Genomic DNA, 21,571 nt, shown 5'->3' with positions numbered 1-21,571 from the left:
TTTGCCCTTAAAGTGGGCAGAGTCGCCTCCATCCTGCCTGCTCACTGGACAGAGGTCACCGGTGTCAGAGTGCTCACAATGGGACAGCAGCGTCTGAGGGGGCCTTGGTGGATGGCTGGTCAGTGGCCACGAGGGTGGCCCTTCAGCCTGGGAGAGGAGGAGGGAGCTGGCAGTGGAAGCAGGGCACAGAGACAAGGCAGAGTGGGAGGGTTGAACCCTTGGATGAGGGAGCATCCAGATGCTGGTGGGGAAGGAGGGGGGTTTTCTTGTTTTTTTCTTTTTTTAAAGATTTTATTTATTTATTCATGAGAGACACAGAGAAAGAAAGAGAGAGGCAGATACACAGGCAGAGGGAGAAGCAAGCTCCATCCAGGGAGCCTGATGTGGGACTCGATCCCGGGACTCCAGGATCATGACCTGAGCCAAAGACAGGTGCTCAACCACTGGGCCATCCAGGCGCCCTGGGGAGGGGGGTTTAAATGGGCCGGGCTGGGAGGTTTCTCTGCAGCCTTGACGTTTTTGCTGGCACACCCCTCACCCGCCTCCTGACAGCATCAGCCACGTTCACTTCTGCTGGGCCACATGTCACTGCAAGAGATCGGGTACCCGCCAGAGCAAGCACCTGTCTCCCCAGGCTTGCAGGCCATGGGCAGCAGAAAGGGCAGGCACAAGGACACCCCCCAATGAGCCTCCCAGCTGGCCTGGAGCACCCAGTGCAAGGTGTTGGAGCTTAGAGACCCCGGCTGAGCTGCTGGTGCTGGCCCCAGGGCCGGCTAGGGTGGGCTTTCTGGGCCTGAGCCCCATGGGTGCCTCCCCATGGGAGACAGGTCTGCCTTGGGTGGGGGCAGTAGTGACTCAGACGTGCACACAAGCACCTCACTAATCTTTGGCTCAGAGACCCAGCTGGCCTCCAGCTCTCGGTCGCCAGCAAAGCCGCCACTGTCTGGGCGACGACTCCCCAGCCAGGGGTGGGGAGGTGGGCAGCAGGCAGGAAGAGCAGAGCTGCTCGGAAACTGGAATCGGGATGCTGGGGCTGGAAATGTGCCCAGAGATCATCCAGGCGGTACCTGGCTTCGGGTCAGACTCCCCCGGGGAACTTAAAGACACAGTGTCCTGGCCCTGCTGCTGACCTGTCACCTCAGGGCTTCTAGGGGGTGGGGCCCAGGAGGCTGGGGGTGGGAGGCAGGTGTTGGCAGCAGCTGGGCTAATGCCTTCTCACAGGTGCAGAGTGATGGGGCAGGTGTCACACAGTATTCCTGCAGACCGGGCAGCCAGCATCTTCACCCTCCCCAGCTCTGTCTCTTAGTGCTTCATAAAACGAGACTCTGGCCAGGTCAAGAGAGTGGCTTCCTTCCCTCCTCAAGATCTCCCCAGAAGGGCACCTGTTTGGCTCAGTGGTTGAGCATCCGCCTTTGGCTCAGGGCGTGATCCTGGGGTCCTGGGATCGAGTCCCACATTGGGTTCCCCGCAGGGAGCCTGCTTCTTCTTCTGCCTGTGTCTCTGCCTCTCTCTGTGTCTCTCATGAATAAATACATAAAATCTTTAAAAAAAAAAAAAAAAAAAAGATCTCCCTGGAGAAGGCAGTCCTGTCCCCTCCCCCGGGAGCCACCAAGCCTGTCTCTTACCTGATTAGATAGAATTGATTTTTGGGACCCAAGGACAGGCCCTACTGTCCATCACTAAGCTCTCTTGTCTGTCCGTCTCATTCTCAGCCTCTGGGAAGGGCATTTGGGCCTGTTGGTCCCTGTCTCATGATGTGACTGCCTGCCTCAGTTTGCCTGGGCTTGAGGAATCTCCCAGGATAGGGTACTTTCTGTTCTAAACTCAGGAAGAGGGATCCCTGGGTGGCGCAGCGGTTTGGCGCCTGCCTTTGGCCCAGGGCGCGATCCTGGAGACCCGGGATCAAATCCCACGTCAGGCTCCCAGTGCATGGAGCCTGCTTCTCCCTCTGCCTGTGTCTCTGCCTCTCTCTCTCTCTCTGCGACTATCATAAATAAATAAAAATTAAAAAAAAAAAAAAACTCAGGAAGGTTCCTGGCAAACCAGAGCAAGTGGGTCACCCTCGCCATGCATCAGCTGTGGATTCAGTCAGCTGATCTTTCTGCTCCCCGTGTCCCAGTGTGAGTACAGTCCTCCTGCCACTCCTTGAAGGATGGGAGTGGCCTTGAGGACAGACAGGCAGACAGACCTCATCCCCGGTACCCCCTGGCCAGGGCCTTGGGCAAGCCCCTTCCTTGTCCCTGCCAAGGAGGATGATGTAAGCAGAGACGGTAACACACACACTGCTGCTCCACCCAGACAGGTGGCCATGGGCCTGCTGCTGTGGGTGCTGTGGGTGCTGTGGGTCCTGCAGCCACGCAGAGGATCAGCAGGACACCTGACTGACCCAGCAGCCTCTGTCACTCTCAGTTTCTGGGCTGTTCCTCCATGATCCAAACACATCCAGACCCGCAGTGTTGCACATGGCCTCTTTTTTTATTTTTATTTTTTGAGAGCCTTCCAAGCCCCGAGTGGTCACTCTGCTTACAGCTTGTGACCGTCCTGGTTCCTGCCAAGCGTCACACTGGCTAGTTCCCCCGAACATTTGCTGTATGCCCACAAGAACCCAAGCAGGCGTGCAAGGCAGTGGGCATCCTGTCACCTGGCAGGCAGGGCCCCGGCCTCCCAGAGCTAACAGTCCCACTGGGGAAGCCCAGGAGCAAGTCCTTCAGATTGCAGCAGGTTCTGTGAGGGGAGAAGAGATGGGAAGCCGGTGTGAGGGTGGGACTGCAGTGTGGCCAAGGACAGTGCCCCAAGATGTTGGTGATGGGGCTGATGGAGCGGGGAGGCAGGAGGTGTAGACCTGAAGGAGGCCACTGCACTGGTGTGGGGGTGTCCCGTAGGCATAAGATCGGAGAGGGGCACCCAGGTGGCATAAAAGGGACAGGAGGAGGACAGAGCCAGAGCCCAGCACACAGGCAAGAGGGCCGACGGGCTGGAGAAGGCAGGTGGGCCCAGCCCACATGGCAAGACACTCGGGGGGTGTTATTTTGACTTCTCTAAGCAGGACAGTGGCATGAGATTGACTCGGCTGCTGTCAGCAGGACGGACCACGGGGACAGGAGGAGGGTGAGGAGGCCCTCGCCGTGGGGTGAGCTAGCGAGGATGGTGGCCTGGGTGGGGTGGTGGCCCTGGAGGTGATGAGAGTCGGGCAGATCGGGTGCTTTCTGGAGCCACACAAGTGGGATTCTCCCCGGATTGTTTGAGAAACGAGGGAGAAGGGAGCAGGACGAGGCCCCGGGTGGAGCCTGAGCGCCCCAGTGGCTGGCAGGGGAGGAGCTGGTCCCAGACAGAGCCGTGGCGCCCTGCTCCATGAGTTCCTTGTTAGACATGAAGGTGCAGCAGATGCAGCAGGTGGCATTCAGAGAGAAGGGAGAGAGTCACTAGCCTGTGGCATTGGAGCCAAAGATTGCCTAGCTGCGAGGGGCAGGATGGGTCAGGGAGGAGGAGGGCCCAGCATGGAGCCCGAGCCCGCCCGTGGTCAGGGCAGCAGTCAGTGCCAGCAGGCCCAGGGGCGGGGAGGTACAAGAAGTATCTGTCGGGGCAGAGAGGGGCTTCTCTTGGCTTCCCTGCTCGCCTTCTGGCCCTCACAGGCATTGTCCACCCGGGAACCCAATGGCCCTGGCAGCCGCTCGCCCCCTGTGCCCTGCGTCAGGAGCCAGCTGCCCATCACCCAACGTGACGCCTCTCGTGTCCCTCCCTGGGTGTCCCAGAGCAACACTTGGGTGCCTCTGGCCTTGCCCAGCCCTGGCCTCTGCTCCCTGGTTCATGGGACTCTGGCTGGGGCTCCTGTCCTCCCCTCCCGGCCCCCGGGCCTCTGTCCTGTTCATGCTGGCCACTTACCTCCTACTTAACTGCTCTCATCCTCGTGTTCTGTGTTCTGTGGTGCTTTGATTGGGTGGTTTTCTTGCCGGCCTCACGTTAGAGCTAGCCCCACCTGACAAACATAGAAAACTACAGTTTGGGGTGGGTTTTTTTTTTTTTTAATTTTTTTTTAAATTTTTTATTTATTTATGATAGTCACACACAGAGAGAGAGAGGCAGAGACACAGGCAGAGGGAGAAGCAGGCTCCATGCACTGGGAGCCCGACGTGGGACTCGATCCCGGGTCTCCAGGATCGCGCCCTGGGCCAAAGGCAGGCGCCAAACCGCTGCGCCACCCAGGGATCCCCAGTTTGGGGTGGGTTGACCCAGCATGGTCCTGGCAGACCTGGGCCTGGCTCTTGTCCTGGCAGACTCCGGGCCCAGTGCTCTTGCACCTCAGCCCCAGCCACAGCAGCTCCAGCCACGAGGGACCTGCCCCCCTCCCTGAGGCCCCCCGGCATTTGCAGGAGGGTCTTCTCCCCCCTGCCTCACTAGGTGCACCCACCTTCCCTCCCTGACAAGGACTCAGGGGCTAGCCCAAGCCAAGCCCCCCTTCCTCCCTCCCTCCCTCCGCCTCTGAGTCCCTGGTTCCTTCCTAAATGGATTAAGACTTTGCAGGAAGGAGCCAACAGCTGTCTGGGGCGACCCAGAGGCCCTGCCGTCTGGTGCCTCTGGCTTTGCCCTGATTCAATTTGGGCTGGGAGGCTGGCAGGCTGAGGTCTTTCTGGGAATGGCTCGAGGGGTGGCTGAAGGCAGCGGAGGAGCCGTCAGGCCCCCAGGCAGGCAAACCTCTCAGCTGGTCACACGGCAGGCCCTCAGGTGGGCTTCATGGGGCAGGAGGCCCCAGGCGGTAGCCGCCGGCTGCCTGTCGGCCCACTAGGATGTCCCCCAACCGTCCTGTCATGCCTTCGGCAGGTCTTTATATTGTGAACTTCAAACGTTTATAAAATTACAACCTGGTTGAAGAAATAAATTTTGCAAACATCTAGAAGTGAACCCAATTCACATTTTGGCCAGCTACTGACTGGATATTTGTTAAAATCAATATTTATTCACAGCCAAATAGCAGACTCGGGCCAGACCTGAGGCCAGAGCCAAGCTCAAGGGCATTCCTAATTCCTCTACATGTTTCCATAACCCTAAAGTTGGGACACTTCTCACTTTGTTATGTGTGATGCACTCTGACACTTGTTCTGTGTCACCAATTTTGTGACTCACGGTCTGTGGTTTCGACCACACTCTGCCCTGGCCCATCACACGTCGTCTGGCCCTGTGCTGGGCCCTGGCGGTGCAGCAGTGACAGGCAAATCTGTCCCTGCCCTCACAGAGCTTGCGGTCCAGGGGCAGCTGTGGGCTTGGCAGCCTTGAAGACACCAGGTATGGCTGTCGGCCTGCCCAGTGCCCCCACCCGCAGGAAGTGAAGACCAGGATCCACAGAGTCCCTCTGAGGCCTGCAGCCCTGCTCCCTTCTCAAGCCCCCAAGCTGGCCACCAGCACCTGGGTCAGGTCAGGGATAGTGGAACCTGTGACAGCTGGAGGGCCATGAGGGACGTGGGTATGTTTGGGGGATGGTGATTCTTAGAGTACCTGGAGTGTGGGGGAGTTCACCGAGGGACTGGAGTCCCGAGCTAATGTGGGAAGTAGGGAGCCATGGAAGGTGTGTGAGCGACGGAGAGCCATGGCCAGAGCTAGTGCGGGGGTGAGTTGGCAGCTGAGTGCCAGGCAGACTGGCCATGGTACTGGGCTTGGCCCTGGTGTTGCAGATTTGGGGCATGTGCCATGGAGCGCACTCCTCAGTGCATGGTGCTGCGTGCGGGCCGCTAATGCTTTCATGCATGCAACCCCTTGAGTGGAAGGGAGGCCAGCTCTTGATTTGTCCCACGCGGGGAAGTAGAGGCAGCCCTGGGTGCCTGGGCGCCTGGCGGGTGGTGGTGGCACATGCCCACCTCTGCTTCCTCGCTCCATCCAGGTGACCATGGCCTTGTTGGGGAAGCGCTGTGACATTCCCGCCAACGGCTGCGGACCCGACCGTTGGAACTCTGCCTTTACCCGCAAAGACGAGATCATCACCAGCCTCGTGTCTGCCTTAGATTCCATGGTGAGTGCCCCTGTCTACGCTGGACATCAGCAGACGTCAGAGCTCAAGTCCCAGCCCTGCTACCTCGGGGGGCCATCAGCCACCTGAGACTCCCTGTCCCCATCTGCCACAGGTTCCCTACCTACATCAGGAGGGTGGGAGGCCTGAGTGAGGCCATGTATGTAAAAATCCAGCCCTGGAAAGAAACGCTGGTGCTGCCCGTTGTCCCCTGGTCCCCTCAGCCCTCATCCTCATTTCATCCCTCCCATCAGAAGGATAAGACCTGTGGGGACAGTGGTTCATGAGAAAGGTGCCACCCCTGATGTTACAGCAAGAGATGTATCTGATCTGCCTCTCAGGCCCAGGAGAGAGAAATGGGGCCTCGTACATCATTCCTCTGGCACGATTACCTACATACCTCGACCTGTAGTAGTTTATCCCAAATGGGGAAATAATACCATCATTTTCCTGTAGCCTTTTCTTGGGGGAATGTTCTTCGACAGAGGGTAGGCGGGTGTTAGAATCTGTCTGGCATCAGTTAGCTTCACCCCTGTGTTTTAGGATGGTGAAGTTGAAGTTCAGAGAGGGCAACATCTTGCCTGGAGTCACACAGCATGACTAGTTTTTGCGGATTTTTTAAAAGATTTTATTTCTTTTGAGAGAGAGAGAGTGCACAAGCTGGGACAGGGATGCAGAGGGAGAGAGAGGCAGGCTCCCTACTGAGCAGGGAGCCGGATGCAGGGCTCGATCCCAGGACCCTAGGACCGTGACCTGAGCTAAAGGCAGACACTTAGCCACCTGAGCCACCCAGGTGCCCCGACAGACCTTTTCCATCATCACAGAAAGTTCTGTTGGACAGCCCTGCTCTAGAGGGCCTTACAGACACTCCTGGGAGGAACACTGCCCCTGTAGCTAGCCTGGGGCGTGGATGAGATTTGCTCCCCTGCCCTTGGGTCCCTTTCTGGGTTTCCTGAGAGACCCGCAAGGGTAACAACCCTTGCTCGGCAGTGACTTGACTCTGGTGTCCTCTGGGGCTGGGGCCTGGGTCTGCGGGTGGTCTGCAGTGGGTATGGGGCCAGACCCTCTTTCAGACCTTTCCTTGAAGCCACGTTGTCTGTGCCTCTGGGGAAGTGGATTACCTGGAGAGTGACCCCAAAGGGAAGTAAGTATCTCCTCCAGCTCTGATGGCCACTCCTTTGTTGGAAACAACTGGACTCTATTTGTCTCCTTTGCTTGTTAATGTTCTGCAGCATTGGCATGGGGAGAGCGAGCAGCAGGCTTTTGTTTTAATCTTAGCAGGAAGTCAACATACACCCCTCACCATAGGAGATCCCAGGGGACAGGCCTTTTGGCTCTACAGCCTACAGGGTCCCCTGCTTCCACAACAGAGCGACTCTGGACTGAGGCTTCCACAGGAGGCATGATCATGGCCCAGAGAGGTTGAGGAGCCTGTGCTAGGTCACGCAGCTGCGGAACTATGATGAGAAGCCAGACTCCCTGGTGCCCGCCGAGGGCTACCTAACTCAGATAAAACCCAGCATTTATGAGGCACTGAATGCATACTGAGAGCTTTGCAGGCAGAGCTTTTCCGCTGACTTAGGTCGAAGGGCTGAAATGCTGGTGGTCTTGGTTGCAGGGCCCCTCAGTTAGGGTTTCTTGTGCAGTGGGCCTGCCAACCCCTTAACTCTGCAAAAAATAACCTCTCTCTGGACCCACATGAGATACCCCGGCTTAGAGATTCTTTCCTGCCTGCCAGGCCTCATGAATCCCACAGCCAAGCCCACTGAAAATCTGGGAGCTGGGCTGCTTGCCCCCTTTCTGCACATTTAGAGACAGACCCAGAGCAGGGAGTGAGTTGCACCAGTCCTGCAGCAGGAAGTGGCTGATGTGGAACTGAACCCCAGATCTGCCTAAGCCGTGGTTCTGCTGGGGCCCTTACCTCCTCCTCATTTAGGACTTTAAGAAAACTGAAGACAGGGTTGTCCCTGGGGCTGGGGCCAAGCCTCAGGCAGGAAGCTCCCCCCATGACAGGGAGGATGTGGGAGGAGGGAAGGGCAGAGGCCGTGTATCTTTATTCTTCTCAGGGCTCCTTGACCTGTCTGCTCCCTTGACCTTGGCCAAGCTTTGGGCGGGATGGGGGTCATTCACTCCTTCCTCCTACAGAGTCCAGCTGTGAAGTGGAGGGGTGACCTCTCCCTGGAACTGCCGGTGGGCTCTTAGGCATCTGGAAGCTTCTGGCTCGCCCCCAAAGCTGTCACTAGAGGTGTCCTCAGGTGGGGGGACCTCCCACTGGCTCACATATTCTGCCCCTCCCCTGCAGTGCTCAGCGCTTTCCAAGCTGAACGCAGAGGTGGCCTGTGTTGCTGTGCATGATGAGAGCGCCTTCGTGGTGGGTACCGAGAAGGGGAGAATGTTCCTGAATGCACGGAAGGAGCTGCAGTCAGACTTCCTCAGGTTCTGCCGTGAGTAGCCCAGGGCTCTGGGGGGTGGGGGCCTGCAGTCCCTGAGCGCAGGAGCTCTGGTGCATCTCTGGGTCCCCAGAGCAATAGCAGGTGGCCGTGTGTCAGGGGTGAGGGGTGCACGGACAGGAGGGGGCAAGGCAGGCTTCCCAGTGTGGCATCATCGTTGGAATCACACAGCAGCCCCTCGGTCCGTAGAGACTGGCTGACTCCACCCCGGGAGGCCAGACCCAGACACCTCCATCTGCTCATTGATAGAAGGGGACACTGAGCCCCCACTGAGCCCCCAATCTCTATACCTCTCTGACATGGGGACCAAGTGCACTTGTTCAACCAACACTTATTGAGCACCTGCTGTGTGCAGCACCCTTTGCCATGCTCAGTTATCCTGGCATCAAGCCTGTGAGGTAGTCACTGTCATTACAGTAACAATCCTGGAGCTACCTCAAGGTGGCTCTTGGGGCCGAAGTGACTGAGGACATGTGGCAGCACAAAGGAAGTGCTTGCTAAATTGAGCAGTTAGTGATGATGTGATCAGTAGAGCTTTGGGCCAGGCTACGTGCTCTGTTTACTTTCCCCAGCAGGGTCAGGAAACAGTGACCAGTTTACAAGTGAGAAACTGAGGCACGGTGAGCCTGAGCCACTTGCCCGGGGACACACAGCTGCCAAGGGATGGAGGCGAGGTTTCTGTTGTGAAACCCATGCTCCTTCTGCCCCCCCTTCAGAATCAGGGAGGTGCAGCAGGACACCTCCACCTCCCCGGGAGCCCTGCCAGGGGATCCTGGCTGCTTGTGGAAGAAAACAGTATGCAGAGCAGTGAGCCAGGAGCCCTGGGTTGGGAGAGGGGGGGTGTTCTTTTTTTTTTTTTTTTTTAAGATTTTATTTATTCATGAAAGATACAGAGAGAAGCAGAGACCCAAGCAGAGGGAGAAGTAGGCTCCCTGAGGGGAGCCCAATGCAGGACTCTATCCCAGGATCACACCCTGAGCTGAAGGCACATGCTCAACTGCTGAGCCACCCAGGCATCCCATGGGGGAGCGTTCTGAAGCCCCCAACTCCTCCACGCTACGCCAGGGCCTTTAGTCCCTCGTATCCTAGCCCTTGCCTCCTCACTGCCCCTCTCGGCATCCCTCACTCCTCTGCAGGCAGCCCTGGGCCGAGCACTAGGTCTCCACGTGCGTTCTCACCTCTGCCTGTGTCCCTGCTCTCCCCCCACCGGGAAGACCTTCCTTCCTCTCCTCTGCCAGCACATTCCTCCTGCCTGGGGCCCCCATCTGTACCCTGCCACCCCTAGTCCCCCACCCCAAACCCCATGGCTACTCCCCACACCATGCTAGCTTCTCAGGCCCTAAATTCCCATCCGTGCTCCTGGTGAGCTCCTGAGTGATGTCAGCTCCACTTTTGTGGTGGATTAGGTCCTACAGGGTCAGGGCCTGCCACCAGCACTGAAGGGCAGCCCCCAAGCGGCCACTCGAGCCCACGACTGGGGACTCCCGGCTCTTGGGGTTAAGAGCAGGCCCTCAAGTCAGACATCTGGGTCCTCTTCCTGGCTCTGCCACCCGCTGGCCGCTGGCCCTCAACCTCCCTGTCTGTGAAAGGGGAGGACAGGGCTACTTTTTGGGGCTCAATCTGAGGATTAAGTAAATCTAATACAGGCTAGAACAGTGCCTGGCACTGACTGCACACACAGTAAACGCCAGCTGTTGTCCTTGCTGTTATTAACATCTGCATTACACTTGGGTCTGGAGCTTAGATCGGCCGTTTCGGGGAAGGCTGTCCCCCACCCCCCTGCACTGGGTATGTCATCACTGTGGTCCAGCTGCTTCTCCTGCCACCCCCACCCAGCTCTCAGAGCCTGTACCCTGTCCGAGGCTGGATGGGGGCCAGGCCAGGGCAGACAGTGGCACGGTCCTGTGACCCCCAGTTGGCCAGGCTGGGGCCTGGGGAAGGTGCACCTGGCTTCCCGCAGCCCGGCAGAGCCACTATTTATAGCACCGGAGCTCGGCTGGTTTATTTCAAGCATGGCAGATCCCGGGAGAAGGAGCAGGCTCCAAGCTACGAGCAGGCCTCCGGGCCCTCCTCTCTCCCCCTTTCCAATGTGGTTTCTAGCATCTCCTTACCCAGGAGTTCCCTGACACTCCTGGGGTCCTGCCCTGGCCCAGCCTGGCCTGAACTTGCCTCTCTGCAGCCCCTTGGCCTCCTGGAGCAGTCCCCATCGTCTCCTCGTTTGGCAGAGCACTAGTGTCGGAGCGCAGAAAGGGGTGCATGGAATGAATGTTGGTTGAACCCCAGTTCTAAGCTGGGCCGGCTGGTCTTCGGTGAAAGCTCGCAGACTGAGGCGCAGAGAGGGAAGGGACTTGCCCAAGGTCACACAGCAAATTAAAGGTGACCGCGATGAGACCCAAGCCCTAGGCTAGGGACTAGGAACTCAGAGATGACCAGCCCTGGCCCTGGGCAGGGGGTGACACAGGTGCTTATCATGGCCCGGCATGCTCTGTCCCACAGGAGGGGCCCCGTGGAAAGAGCCGGAGGCAGAGCACCCCAAGAAGGTGTTGCGGGGTGAGGGTGGCGGCCGGAACATCCCTCGGTCTTCCCTGGAACATGGCTCGGACGTGTACCTTCTGCGGAAGATGGTAGAGGAGGTGTTTGATGTTCTTTATAGTAAGATCCTTCCTCATTCCATTTGGGGCCCCCAGGCGGGTGGGAGCCCCAGACCCCAGCCTGGTGAGGTGCGCCTCCTGTTGCATACGGGCCCAGGGAAAACCTCAAAGCCCTCCCTCATCTTGCATCCCCAGACGTGGCTCCTCCGCCCCAGCCCCATTTCCTGAACTACTGTCCACACTTCCCCAGGCCCGGCCTGGTGCTGGTGGCTGCCACCTGTCGCCTGGAAATGGTCCTGGGCTGGCCCTGGTCTCCCTGCCTCCAGGTCGGCTCCCTGCTGCCCCCTGTCCTGTGACTAAGGGCACCTTCCTAGAGCACAAGTCTGACCAGGAAGCTCCTCTTTCCACTGCCCTGGCAGCTCCCTGTCACCCTCACTGTGACATTAGCACCCACTGTGGCTGGTCCCTGCCCATGTCCAGCCGTGCTGCCCTGCCTCAGGGGACCACTTCCTGTTCCCCGTACACTCTGTCTCCATTTCACGCCCTCTCGCCTTTGCACCACTGTGCCTTTTGGGGCTGCCTTCCCCTCTGTCTGGTGGACACCACGTTATTCTCTAAGGCTCAGCTCTGGGAAGCCCCTGCTGCTGGCTTAATGTCCCCTTTGGGCACTTGCTGGACCCTGATCCCTGGCTAGCCCAGGGCCCTCTGGGGCCAGAGTCTGTGCCTGCCCTTTCCGCTGTCCCCAGCAATGGCAGCCAATGTTCACAGGGTGTTTGTTGAATGCCTGAATGAAAGCTAATGTGACTACATGGCCACGTCCTTCCTGCAGGGGGGGTGAAGGCGGGGAGGTGGGCAGGCCTGGCTGGCCTCCCTCAGAAGGGTCAAGTTTCAGAATCTCTGGCCCAATGGTAGCCATCGTAGTCTCTAGGTAACCTGGGGCAGGTAGGTCCCTTTGGTCCCTAAGGGTTCCACCTCTGGCTTTATTCCTTTTGTACTGTGGCCTTTGGGTCTTTGGAGCAGAGATCTGAGGAATCTCCTGCTGTTGTCCAGCTCAGGACAGGAGGAGGAAGGGAGGAAGGAAGGAGGCAGAGGAAGCCTAGGTGGAGAGGAGGCCCCGCGGTGGGGGCGGGCAGCATGCTGAGTGGGAGGACTTGTCACACCTGGTTGGCTAGGCCACTGCACTTTTGGCGGCCACAGGGTTTGTGCACACAATGCCCCCCCTCACTCCCACACTTTGTCAGCCTCCTTTGCCTGCCTCATCTGAGGGGGTGGCCCCTTTCTGGCTGGGGCTGCAGTGTGGGAATGACACAGGCGTTCCTGAGCCCAGGCCATCTCACCTCCTCAGTCCCCAGCCAGTCTCCCCTCCACTCACCTCTTCCTCATCCCCATCCCCTTTCTCTTTTTTAAGATTTTATTTATTTGAGAGAGGGGGTGGGGGGAGAGAGAGGGGGTGCGCGCGCGCGCGCGCACACACACACACACACACACACACACACACACACACACGCACAAGCAGGGGGAGGGGCAGAGGGAGAGGGAGAAGCAGACTCCGCACTGAGCAGGGGGCTAGGACACAGGGCTCGATCCCAGGACCCTGGTCATGACCTGGGCCCCCCAGGCACCCCTACTTCCTCCTTTCTAAATCTGCTCTTCCCTCCCCTCCCTCTCCTCCCTGTGACTCTTCCCTGCAGTCTCCCTCCTGCCCTCCCTCCCTTCTCCCCCATGTCCCCTCCTAAGCTCCTGCACAGCCTTGTGCCCTGCTTTCCCCTCCACCCGGGTACCAGGAGAGAAGAGAATGGCAAGTGAAGCTGGGAGCCCCGTCAGTGGGGGGGGCCCCAGCCTGCAGCAGGGCCTGTCCCCAGTGCCCACCCGCCCACCCGACTCAGCCCACAGGGCCTTGTTCTGTCAAGCTTGCAACAAAGGGGCCCGTGGGGTCCAGGTTCCCGGGAATCGGGCATCACAGGGGGTCTTAGCCTGGCCCCAGCTGTGGAACATGCCCGGCCCCCACCCCCGCCTGGCTGCCCTCTTACACTAGACCCTCTCCTCGACCCCCTCCCACAGGCGAGGCCCTGGGAAGGGCCAGCGTGGTACCCCTGCCCTATGAGAGGCTGCTCAGAGAGCCCGGGCTGCTGGCTGTGCAGGGCCTGCCCGAGGGCCTGGCCTTCCGGAGACCAGCAGACTATGACCCCAAGGCCCTCATGGCCATCCTGGAGCACAGCCACCGTATCCGCTTCAAGCTCAAGAGGTAAGTGAGGCCATCGGCCTGGAAGCGGGCCCAGAGCCTGGTGGCTGGACCATGATGTCCTGGCCAGGACGGCCAGGTAGAGGGCGACCTGCTTCCATGCTGGCTCAGCCACCTGCAGCCATTTACCCATCACCGGGACTGGACTTCAGACACCCACGTGGGACCTCAAGTGTCAAAGCTCCCAGTCCGGCAGTGGAGGGGAGGCAAGCCCCCCAGTTGCAGAGCATGATCTGAACCAGGCATTGTGTCGTGGGAGTCCCCAGGGGACTTATGTGTTGCAAAGAGGCTGGAACAGACTGGGTGCAAGAGAAACAGCACCAATGGCCATGCAGGTGTCCAGAGTGGCTGTACAGTGGAGGTGGGGAGCCACAGTGTGTGCGCTCGCATGGGGTTATGTGAGGGGCTGGTGGGAGATGATGCAAAGGCTTGCCCAGCTGGGTACTGACTGTTGGGGCCACCCAGAAGCCACCCTGAGGCCCTGGCATTGCCCAGCAGTACTCAGGCGCCACCGGCAGAGGAGGCCTGTGATAGGAATGGGGCGGGGGGTGACCAAGCACGTGATGAGTGTGTAGGGGTCACAGAGGCCAAGAGGAGGGCCTAGCTCTTCCAGTGGCCCAGCTGTGTGGCCCAGGGCACATTACAAGGCCGCCTGGGCTTGTACCCACACCTATAAGCTGGGGCCCGGCTTCTGTCCTGTGTACTTCACAGGCTGTCATGTTGTACAGAGGGTGGGCTGGGGCCTGGAAAAAGAGAGACAACTGAAAGGCCAGGTGTATAAAGCTGTCCCATGTCCTTTCCTTCACCCAGGCCGCTTGAGGACGGCGGGCGGGACTCTAAGGCCCTGGTGGAACTGAACGGTGTCTCCCTGATAGCCAAGGGGTCTCGGGACTGTGGCCTGCATGGCCAGGCCCCCAAGGGGCCACCCCAGGACCTCCCCCCCACCGCCACCTCCTCCTCTGTGGCCAGCTTCCTGTACAGCACCGCGCTCCCTAACCACACCACAAGAGAGCTCAAGCAGGAGGCGTCCGCCTGCCCACTTGCCCCCAGTGACCTGGGCCTTGGCCGGCCTGGGCCTGAACCCAAGGCCTCTGGCACCCAAGACTTCCCCGACTGCTGTGGTAAGCTGCTGGTGAGACCCCTAAGTCTGGGGGTGGGCAGAGGTCACTCCTATGGGGGTAACATCCCTGGGCAGATCGGGGTGCCCGGGCCCACCCCAGGCTGAAGGAGGCACATTGGGACAAGGGGCTGGGACATCTGTGAATGGTATCATTGGCCCAGAACCCAGAGATGTTTGGAGAGACTCCACAGAGGAGTCTGTGGAGGGAGTAATCAGGCTAATCTGTCACAGGCATTTAATGAGCACCTACTACATACCCGGCCTGGATTTGGGGTACTTGACAGCATAAGAGAATGGACAACTGGGTATGACAAAGACTTGGATTCATATCCTAGATCCTCTGCTTCGTGGCTGTGTGTCCCAGAGCAAATCTCTACCTCCATGAACCTCAGTTTCCTCATCTTTAAAGTGGAGATGGGGGAGCCCTGGGTGGCTCAGCAGTTTAGCACTGCCTTCGGTCCAGGGCATGATCCTGGAGACCCAGGATGGAGTCCCATGTCAGGCTCCCTGCATAGAGCCTGCTTCTCCCTCTGTCTGTCTGTCTCTCTGTCTCATGAATAAATAAATAAAACCTTAAAAAAAAATAAAATAAAAATAAAGTGGAGATGCCGATATGACCTCTCACAAGGTTATTATCAGGGTCAAAGCACAGGGCAAGTTAGAAATGCACATTCTAACTGCCCTGCTGCGGTCCTGCTGAATCCAAAGCTTTTTTTGATGTTGTATTATTTTGTTTTGTTTGTTTTGGTTTTTTAAATATTTTATTTATTCATGAGTGACACACAGAGAGAGGCAGAGACATAGGCAGAGGGAGAAGCAGGCTCCATTCAGGGAGCCCGATGCAGAGCTTGATCCCGGGACTCCTGGATCACGCCCTGGGCTGAAGGCAGACGCTCAACCGCTGAGACACCCAGATGTCCCTGAATCTGAAGCTTTGGGAGCTGCCGGGGGCCCAGCCATCTGTGTATTTAAATCTGCCGAGTGGCTCCAATGGGTGCTTGGGCTTGAGAACTGCTGTATTAAAGCAGAGTCCAGGGGAGCCTGGGTGGCTTGCTCAGTTATGCATCTGCCTTTGGCTCAGGTCATGATCTCAGGGCTCTGGGATCAGGCCCCAGGTCCGGCTCCCTGCTCCCTCTGTCTCTGTCCCTCTCCCCATTTGTTCCTACTATCTTCTCTCTCTCAAATAAATAGGCAAAATCTTAAAAATAAATTAAAAAAAAAGAAGTAGAGTCCAGTGCTTGGTACATAGTGGGTGCTCATAAGTCATACTTACTGTCATGAGAAAGAGAAAAAAGAACTACCCCGCCAAATGTTGCACTGAGCAGTAGGATGGGACTTATGCACCTGAAATGGGTGTCCCCACTGGTAAAAGGTGTCCTCGGACATCCTGGCCTCCTTGATCTACTGTTTGGAAAGCAGACTCTGCTAAAGAATATCTGGGCAGGTAACTTGCCTTGAGTTTATGATCATAGGGCTGAGTTGTGAGGCCTCCCTGGTGGTATTAGCCCAGAGCTGGCATCTGCACCCAGGCTGGATCTGGGGGCCCACCTTGAACCTGTGCCTTTCCTCTCCCTTGTCCAGGACAGAAGCCCCCTGGGCCTGGTGGTCCTCTCATCCAGAATGTCCACGCCTCGAAGCGCATCCTGTTCTCCATCGTCCATGACAAGTCAGGTAGGATGGTGCCCACAGCGGTGCCCTGCCCAGAGTGGGGCTCCAGGGCTGGGGGTGGTGCTTCCTGAAATGGAAATGCATCCACTAAAAAATAAATAAATAAATAAATAAATAAATAAATAAATAAATAAATAATAAAATAAAATAAAATAAAATAAAATAAAATAAAATAAAATAAAATAAAATAAAATAAAAAAAGGAAATGCATCCACTGGGTCTTTGAGAGAGAAGGGAGGACAGCCCTGCCCCAGGGACTTATGAGTAAAACCAGAACGTGACAGTTATGCATTGCTGTAGGCCTTTACAGTTATAGTTTTAGTTTCTATGGGTCCCAGTTTCAAGAGTGGCTTCGCTGGGTGCTTCTGGCTAGATTCTGTCATGAGGTTGTACTCAGGATGGCAGCATGGGCTGTGGTCATTGGAAGGCTTAACTGGTGCCAAGGATCTACCCCAGTCTCACTCATGTGGTTGTTAGTGGGTGGCCCCTTCCCTGCTACATGGGCCTGTATGGGGCTGTTTGAGTGCCCTCGGGATGTGGCGGCTGGCTCCCTGACTTTAACAATCCAAGAGAGAGGGGCACCTGGGTGGCTCGGTGGTTGAGCATCTGCCTTCGGCTCAGGGCGTGATCCCGGGGTCCTGGGATCGAGTCCCACATCTGGCTCCCTGCAGGAAGCCTGCTTCTCTCTCTGCCTGTGTTTCTGCCTCTCTCTCTGTGTGTCTCTTATGAATAAATAAATTTAAAACAAACAAACAGTCCAAGAGAGAGTAGGGAGGGAGCCACAGGTCTTTGATGACTTACGTTAGAAGTCATCGGTTTTCCGGTTTCTACCCTTAAGAAGCCAGAAATGATCCGTCTGCACTCACAGGGAGTGAGAGGAATTAAACTCCACCTCCTGAACATGGGAGAATCGAAAAATTATGTGGACAGATTTTTTAAAAGTACCACACTGTGTTTGGGATTTTTCTATACCAAAAGACATGAAGCAAGACTCTCTAGTAGTTATGTGTGGGGTGGGGTTGGGGTCTTGGCCTCACCGTCTTTAAGAAGACCTAGTCCCCTGGGATCAGAATGGAGATCCCCACTGCCCCAAACAGGGTCCATCCTTGGCAGGGAGGGAGGGCAGTAGCATCATGGGAGGCCGTGGTGGGCAAGGAGTGGAGTCTCACTGGGTCCTTGCTGGGTGATCTCAGGCCAGATACTCAGCCTCTCTGAGCCTGGTTTTCCTAGCTGACAAATGGGGATACTATCTATGCTTAAAAGGCGTCATAGAGGGACACCTGGGTGGCTCAGAGGTTGAGTATCTGCCTTTGGCCCAGGACGTGATCCTGGAGTCCCAGGATCGAGTCCCACATCGGGCTCCCTGTGTGGAGCCTGCTTCTCCCTCTGCCTGTGTCTTTGCTTCTCTCTCTGTGACTTTCATGAATAAATAAATAAAAATCTTTAACAAAAGAGGTGTCATGAGAGATTAGATAGGGTACTATGTGTAAAGTAGCCCGTACAGATAATCACTTACTGAATTAAAGGTGGTATTTGTAATGGCAATGTGATGAACCATTATGATGATCGCCGTAGTTATTAATAGTAAGTGGAGGCCAAGGCTTTGGTTTCATGGAAGAGGCCAGCAGGAATGAGGGTTTGAGGCAGGCCTCGGGGTCAAGGCTGGGTGAGACCCCAGCTGCACAAAGCATGAGGGTTAGTGCTTTGAGGTTAGGACTCGGCGTCTCCTTACTCAGGGAGACCACCCTCAAATCTCCTGCTTGTCTGGTGGCAGGAGACACCCAGCATGGACAGGCTGTGCCTGGGGGTAGAGGAGAAAGAAGGGGGGGCGATCGGAGCACTCTGGATTTGCATAGGGCTGCCTCCTGGAGGAGACGGGGGTGTCAGGCTCCGAGGTGGGAGTGGGGGGGAAGAGCCGAGCCCCTCTGTGGGACTCTGGAGGAGAAAGCCAGCGGCCCGGGCCGTGCGGGAGTGCGGCTGGAGGCTGTGGGTTCCCTGCTCTGACCCGCCCTCACCCGTACCTCTTGTGTTTTGATAGAGAAGTGGGACGCCTTCATAAAGGAAACGGAGGACATTAACACGCTCCGGGAGTGTGTGCAGATCCTGTTTAACAGCAGATATGGTGAGTGGGCGGCACGGCCCGCCGTGTGGCCCCGGCAGCGTGCTGAGCATCTCATTACGTGGCAATCACTCGTGTTCCCTAACATGACAGCGGGAGCCATATGCTGGCACCCGCGCACCGGCAGCACTCATGTCATCTCCTGTCTGGGTCGGGGGTGGTTGTGTCAATATTTCCCTTCCAGATTTTTCCAGGGGGCGGAACTGATGGCAGAGCCCCAACCTCAACTCACCTATGGGAGGTGGGCGGGTAGGGGGCAAACTGACCGTCTGGGAGGCCATCCAGAGAGAAGACCCAGAAGAATGGCCGTTGGCCTCATGCACTTGCAGACTTCCCCACAGCAGTGCCCCGTTGCCTGCCTCCTTGCCTTTGTGCTCTGCCCTCTGCCTGGCATGCCCTTCACCTGTTTGGGGAGCAGACTCCTACTTGTTCTTTGAGACTCAGACTCAGCCAAGTGGGGACCCCAAGCCTTGATGGGCTCCTTTTTGTTACACATCCTGCTTTTTAAAAATTTTTTTTTAACATTTTATTTATTTATTCATGAGAGACAGAGAGAGAGGCAGAGACACAGGCAGAGGGAGATGCAGGCTCCATGCAGGGAGCCTGATGTGGGACTCGATCCCAGGACTTTGGGATCATACCCTGAGCCAAAGGCAGATGCTCAACCTCTGAGCCACCCAGGTGCCCCTTAGTCACACGTCTTAAGTGCCCCACCAACTCCACCTTGTGCCAGGCACTCAGGCCAACGCTAGCCTCACGGTGCTTCAGCAGGTGCCTGAAGGTGTGTATGCAGGGGCGTGCAGGAGCATAAGGTAGTATACAGTAGTATGCAGGGGTGGGGACCCTCGGAAAGACAGGACAGCTCAGAAGGCAAGATCTCAGGCTTGAGTCGGGGGTGGCTTCATGGAGGAAGTGCCCTTTGATCCACACTAAGGCTTGGTAGGCTGTGCCTTCTGGGTTGGGGTGGGGCTGAGCAGAGCTTTTGAGGCCTAGTGAGGGGTCTGGGATAGCCTGGGCGCCTTTGATAACCTTTGATGTGGTCTCTCTGGCAGACCCACTCCCTTGCCTGGTACCACTCCAGGCAGGCAGGTGCGAGCTGGATGGGCAGTAGGGGGAAGGGGTCTGGGGAGGGCTGACTCCGTCTGCCTTGGGAGCGTGCTGCCCCAGCAGAGTTGGCACGGCAGCTGCCAGTCTTCTACCTGTTGTGTACCCTAGATGTTTCCAGAGCACTGAGCCTTTTGTGGATGCTAGCACTTGGCCCTGCCATGTCCAAATCCAAGGAGAAGGCTGGGCTTGGTGTAATTGAGGCCTTTCCCCTTCTCAGGCCAGAGCTCTGTCTCAGCTTCCCCTGCAGCTGCCCTGGGGAAAAGGAAGTCCCTCGGGAGTCCTGGGGACATCCCTGTCGGGGAGGACCTCGTGTGGCAGCCTGTGGCATCCCATAGACCCTCGATGAATGGATCGTGCTCCTGGGTCTGCCCTTTCAGCCACCAGCTCTGGGTGAAGTGGGCCAGCAGTGGGGCTGGGGGTGCAGCGGGGGATAAATAAGAGAAGAAATGGGGGGATCCCCAGCCTCCGGGATGCCTCCAGAACATTTTCACCTGGCAAGAGGTTGAGACTCTATGAGGAACTGAGGTTCCTGCCTGGCAGCTGGTTCTCCCCTCCTTGCTGGGCAGAGGCTGGAGACCAGGTGGGGTCGGCTCTGTCCACCAGGTCTCCTCACCACCAAAGAAGCAGGCCCAGCAAATGACATGACCCCGAGTGGAGACGAATGCACACAGACATCGCAGAAGCCATTGCTCACTGGCTGGGGCTGGGGCTGGGGGTGGGAGGTGGGGGAAAGAAGTGGTTTGACAGCTGTTGCAATTTCAAGGGTTTAATTTGACAACGAGCTAAGCGTGGTTTCACAGTAAGATCTGGCTGCCAAAGCCGCCGACGCAGACCTGGCTGCATCAACAGAAAAACAATCTTGAAGGCATGCCAGGGAGGGCCCCAGGCGGCTCTGCGCTGTCCCGGGCAGGGCACGGCTGCACGGGATGCCAGCTTGGGGCTGCCACTTGCCAGGACACAGGCAAAGTGGCCAGAGGAGATCCCTGGGGTAGTCTGGAGGGATGAGGCAGGAGGGTAATGGACCCCAGCCCCACTCAGGGCTCCGGTGACTTCCCAGGCCCCAGGGAGAACAGGGAAGTACCATCCAGCACATAGTAGGTGCCCAAGAAGCACCTGGCACCCGAACAAGTGAGAACGACCAGATGGGATGGAAGTGAATAGTTGAGGTGGCCCGAGACCAAACCCCAATGTCTGGAAGCAAGAAAGAAACAAGTCACACCACTTCGTAAGCCTGGTTTCTGTCTACACTGCTGGTGGCAAAGTTGTCCGTGTCCAGTTTCTATCCCTGATGAGTGAGAGGAATGCCAGACGCCTCCCTGGAGGAAAGAGCATGTGTGGAGGACTGGAGGAGTTCCCCCGAGAGAGCCACCCACCTCAATCCTGGGAGCTTCCTTCAGCCAGTCCATCACTCAGGGAATGCAGGGAGCAGCTAGCCTGTGTCCCATCCTGTCTAGATCCCAGACGTGGCCCAGTGACCACCCCTGCTCCCCTGGAGCTGAGGTTCCAGGTAGTGAACCAGCGTACAGATGAATGTGTCTATAGCATCAGGTTTCAGTAAACATGGGGTGGAGCACAGAGTAGGGTTTATCACAGGGGGCTGTTGTCAGCTGATGAGGTGACATTGGAGGGGACACCTGAATGGGGAGAGGGAGAGAGAAGTATGTGGTGATTTGGGAGAAGAATATCTCAGTAGCCAGAAGAGCACGTGCCAAGGCCCTGGGGCAGGTGTGTGCCTGGCCCACACCTGTTAGGGAAGCAGGAAGGAGGCTGGAGAGACTAGGGTGAACAGAGGGGTGAAAGGGGCATCAGGTTAAAGGTGATGGGCACCCAGTCATGTGGAGCCTCGTAAGCCCTAGTAGGACTCTGGCTGTCCCTGAGGGGGTTGGGAGCCTGTGGGCAGTTTTCAAGAGGAAGTGACATGCTGCTGCCTGGCTGGGGTGGCGCAGGGGAGGGGGCGGGGGAAGGTCATGGTGACCGCGGCCCTGGGGCCCCCGCATGGCCCGCTGCTTCCGTCCCGTGCTCAGCCTTGCCGTTGCCCTTCCAGCGGAAGCCCTGGGCCTGGACCACATGGTCCCCGTCCCCTACAGGAAGATTGCCTGCGACCCGGAGGCTGTGGAAATTGTGGGCATCCCGGACAAGATCCCCTTCAAGCGCCCCTGCACCTATGGGGTCCCTAAGCTGAAGCGGATCCTGGAAGAGCGGCACAGCATCCACTTCATCATTAAGAGGTACAGGGTGGGGTGTGGCGCCTGGGCTCAGGGCACCGGGTGTCAGAG

General features: G+C 57.5%; 1 protein-coding gene across 7 annotated transcripts in view; it reads left to right on the top strand.

Moving 5' to 3' along the window:
• The window catches only part of GTF2IRD1 (GTF2I repeat domain containing 1), a 110,581-nt gene that overhangs the window by 28,922 nt on the left and 60,088 nt on the right, over nt 1–21,571 (top strand). For all 7 annotated transcript variants that reach the window (XM_072752839.1, XM_072752838.1, XM_026019587.2 and 4 more), the window contains exons 2-9: nt 5,873–6,001; nt 8,301–8,442; nt 10,945–11,100; nt 13,101–13,284; nt 14,092–14,402; nt 15,983–16,072; nt 18,108–18,191; nt 21,340–21,523. In XM_072752839.1, coding sequence (XP_072608940.1) covers nt 5,879–6,001; nt 8,301–8,442; nt 10,945–11,100; nt 13,101–13,284; nt 14,092–14,402; nt 15,983–16,072; nt 18,108–18,191; nt 21,340–21,523 — 1,274 coding nt within the window. In that variant the 5' untranslated portion in view covers nt 5,873–5,878. The remainder of the gene's footprint in view (nt 1–5,872; nt 6,002–8,300; nt 8,443–10,944; nt 11,101–13,100; nt 13,285–14,091; nt 14,403–15,982; nt 16,073–18,107; nt 18,192–21,339; nt 21,524–21,571) is intronic.

The sequence above is a fragment of the Vulpes vulpes genome, chromosome 3 (genome assembly GCF_048418805.1).
Source record: "Vulpes vulpes isolate BD-2025 chromosome 3, VulVul3, whole genome shotgun sequence".
In the NCBI taxonomy this organism is placed as follows: Eukaryota; Metazoa; Chordata; class Mammalia; order Carnivora; family Canidae; genus Vulpes; species Vulpes vulpes.
The sequence above is the reverse complement of the archived record's forward strand: the minus strand, read 5'-3'. Positions and strand labels throughout refer to the sequence as shown.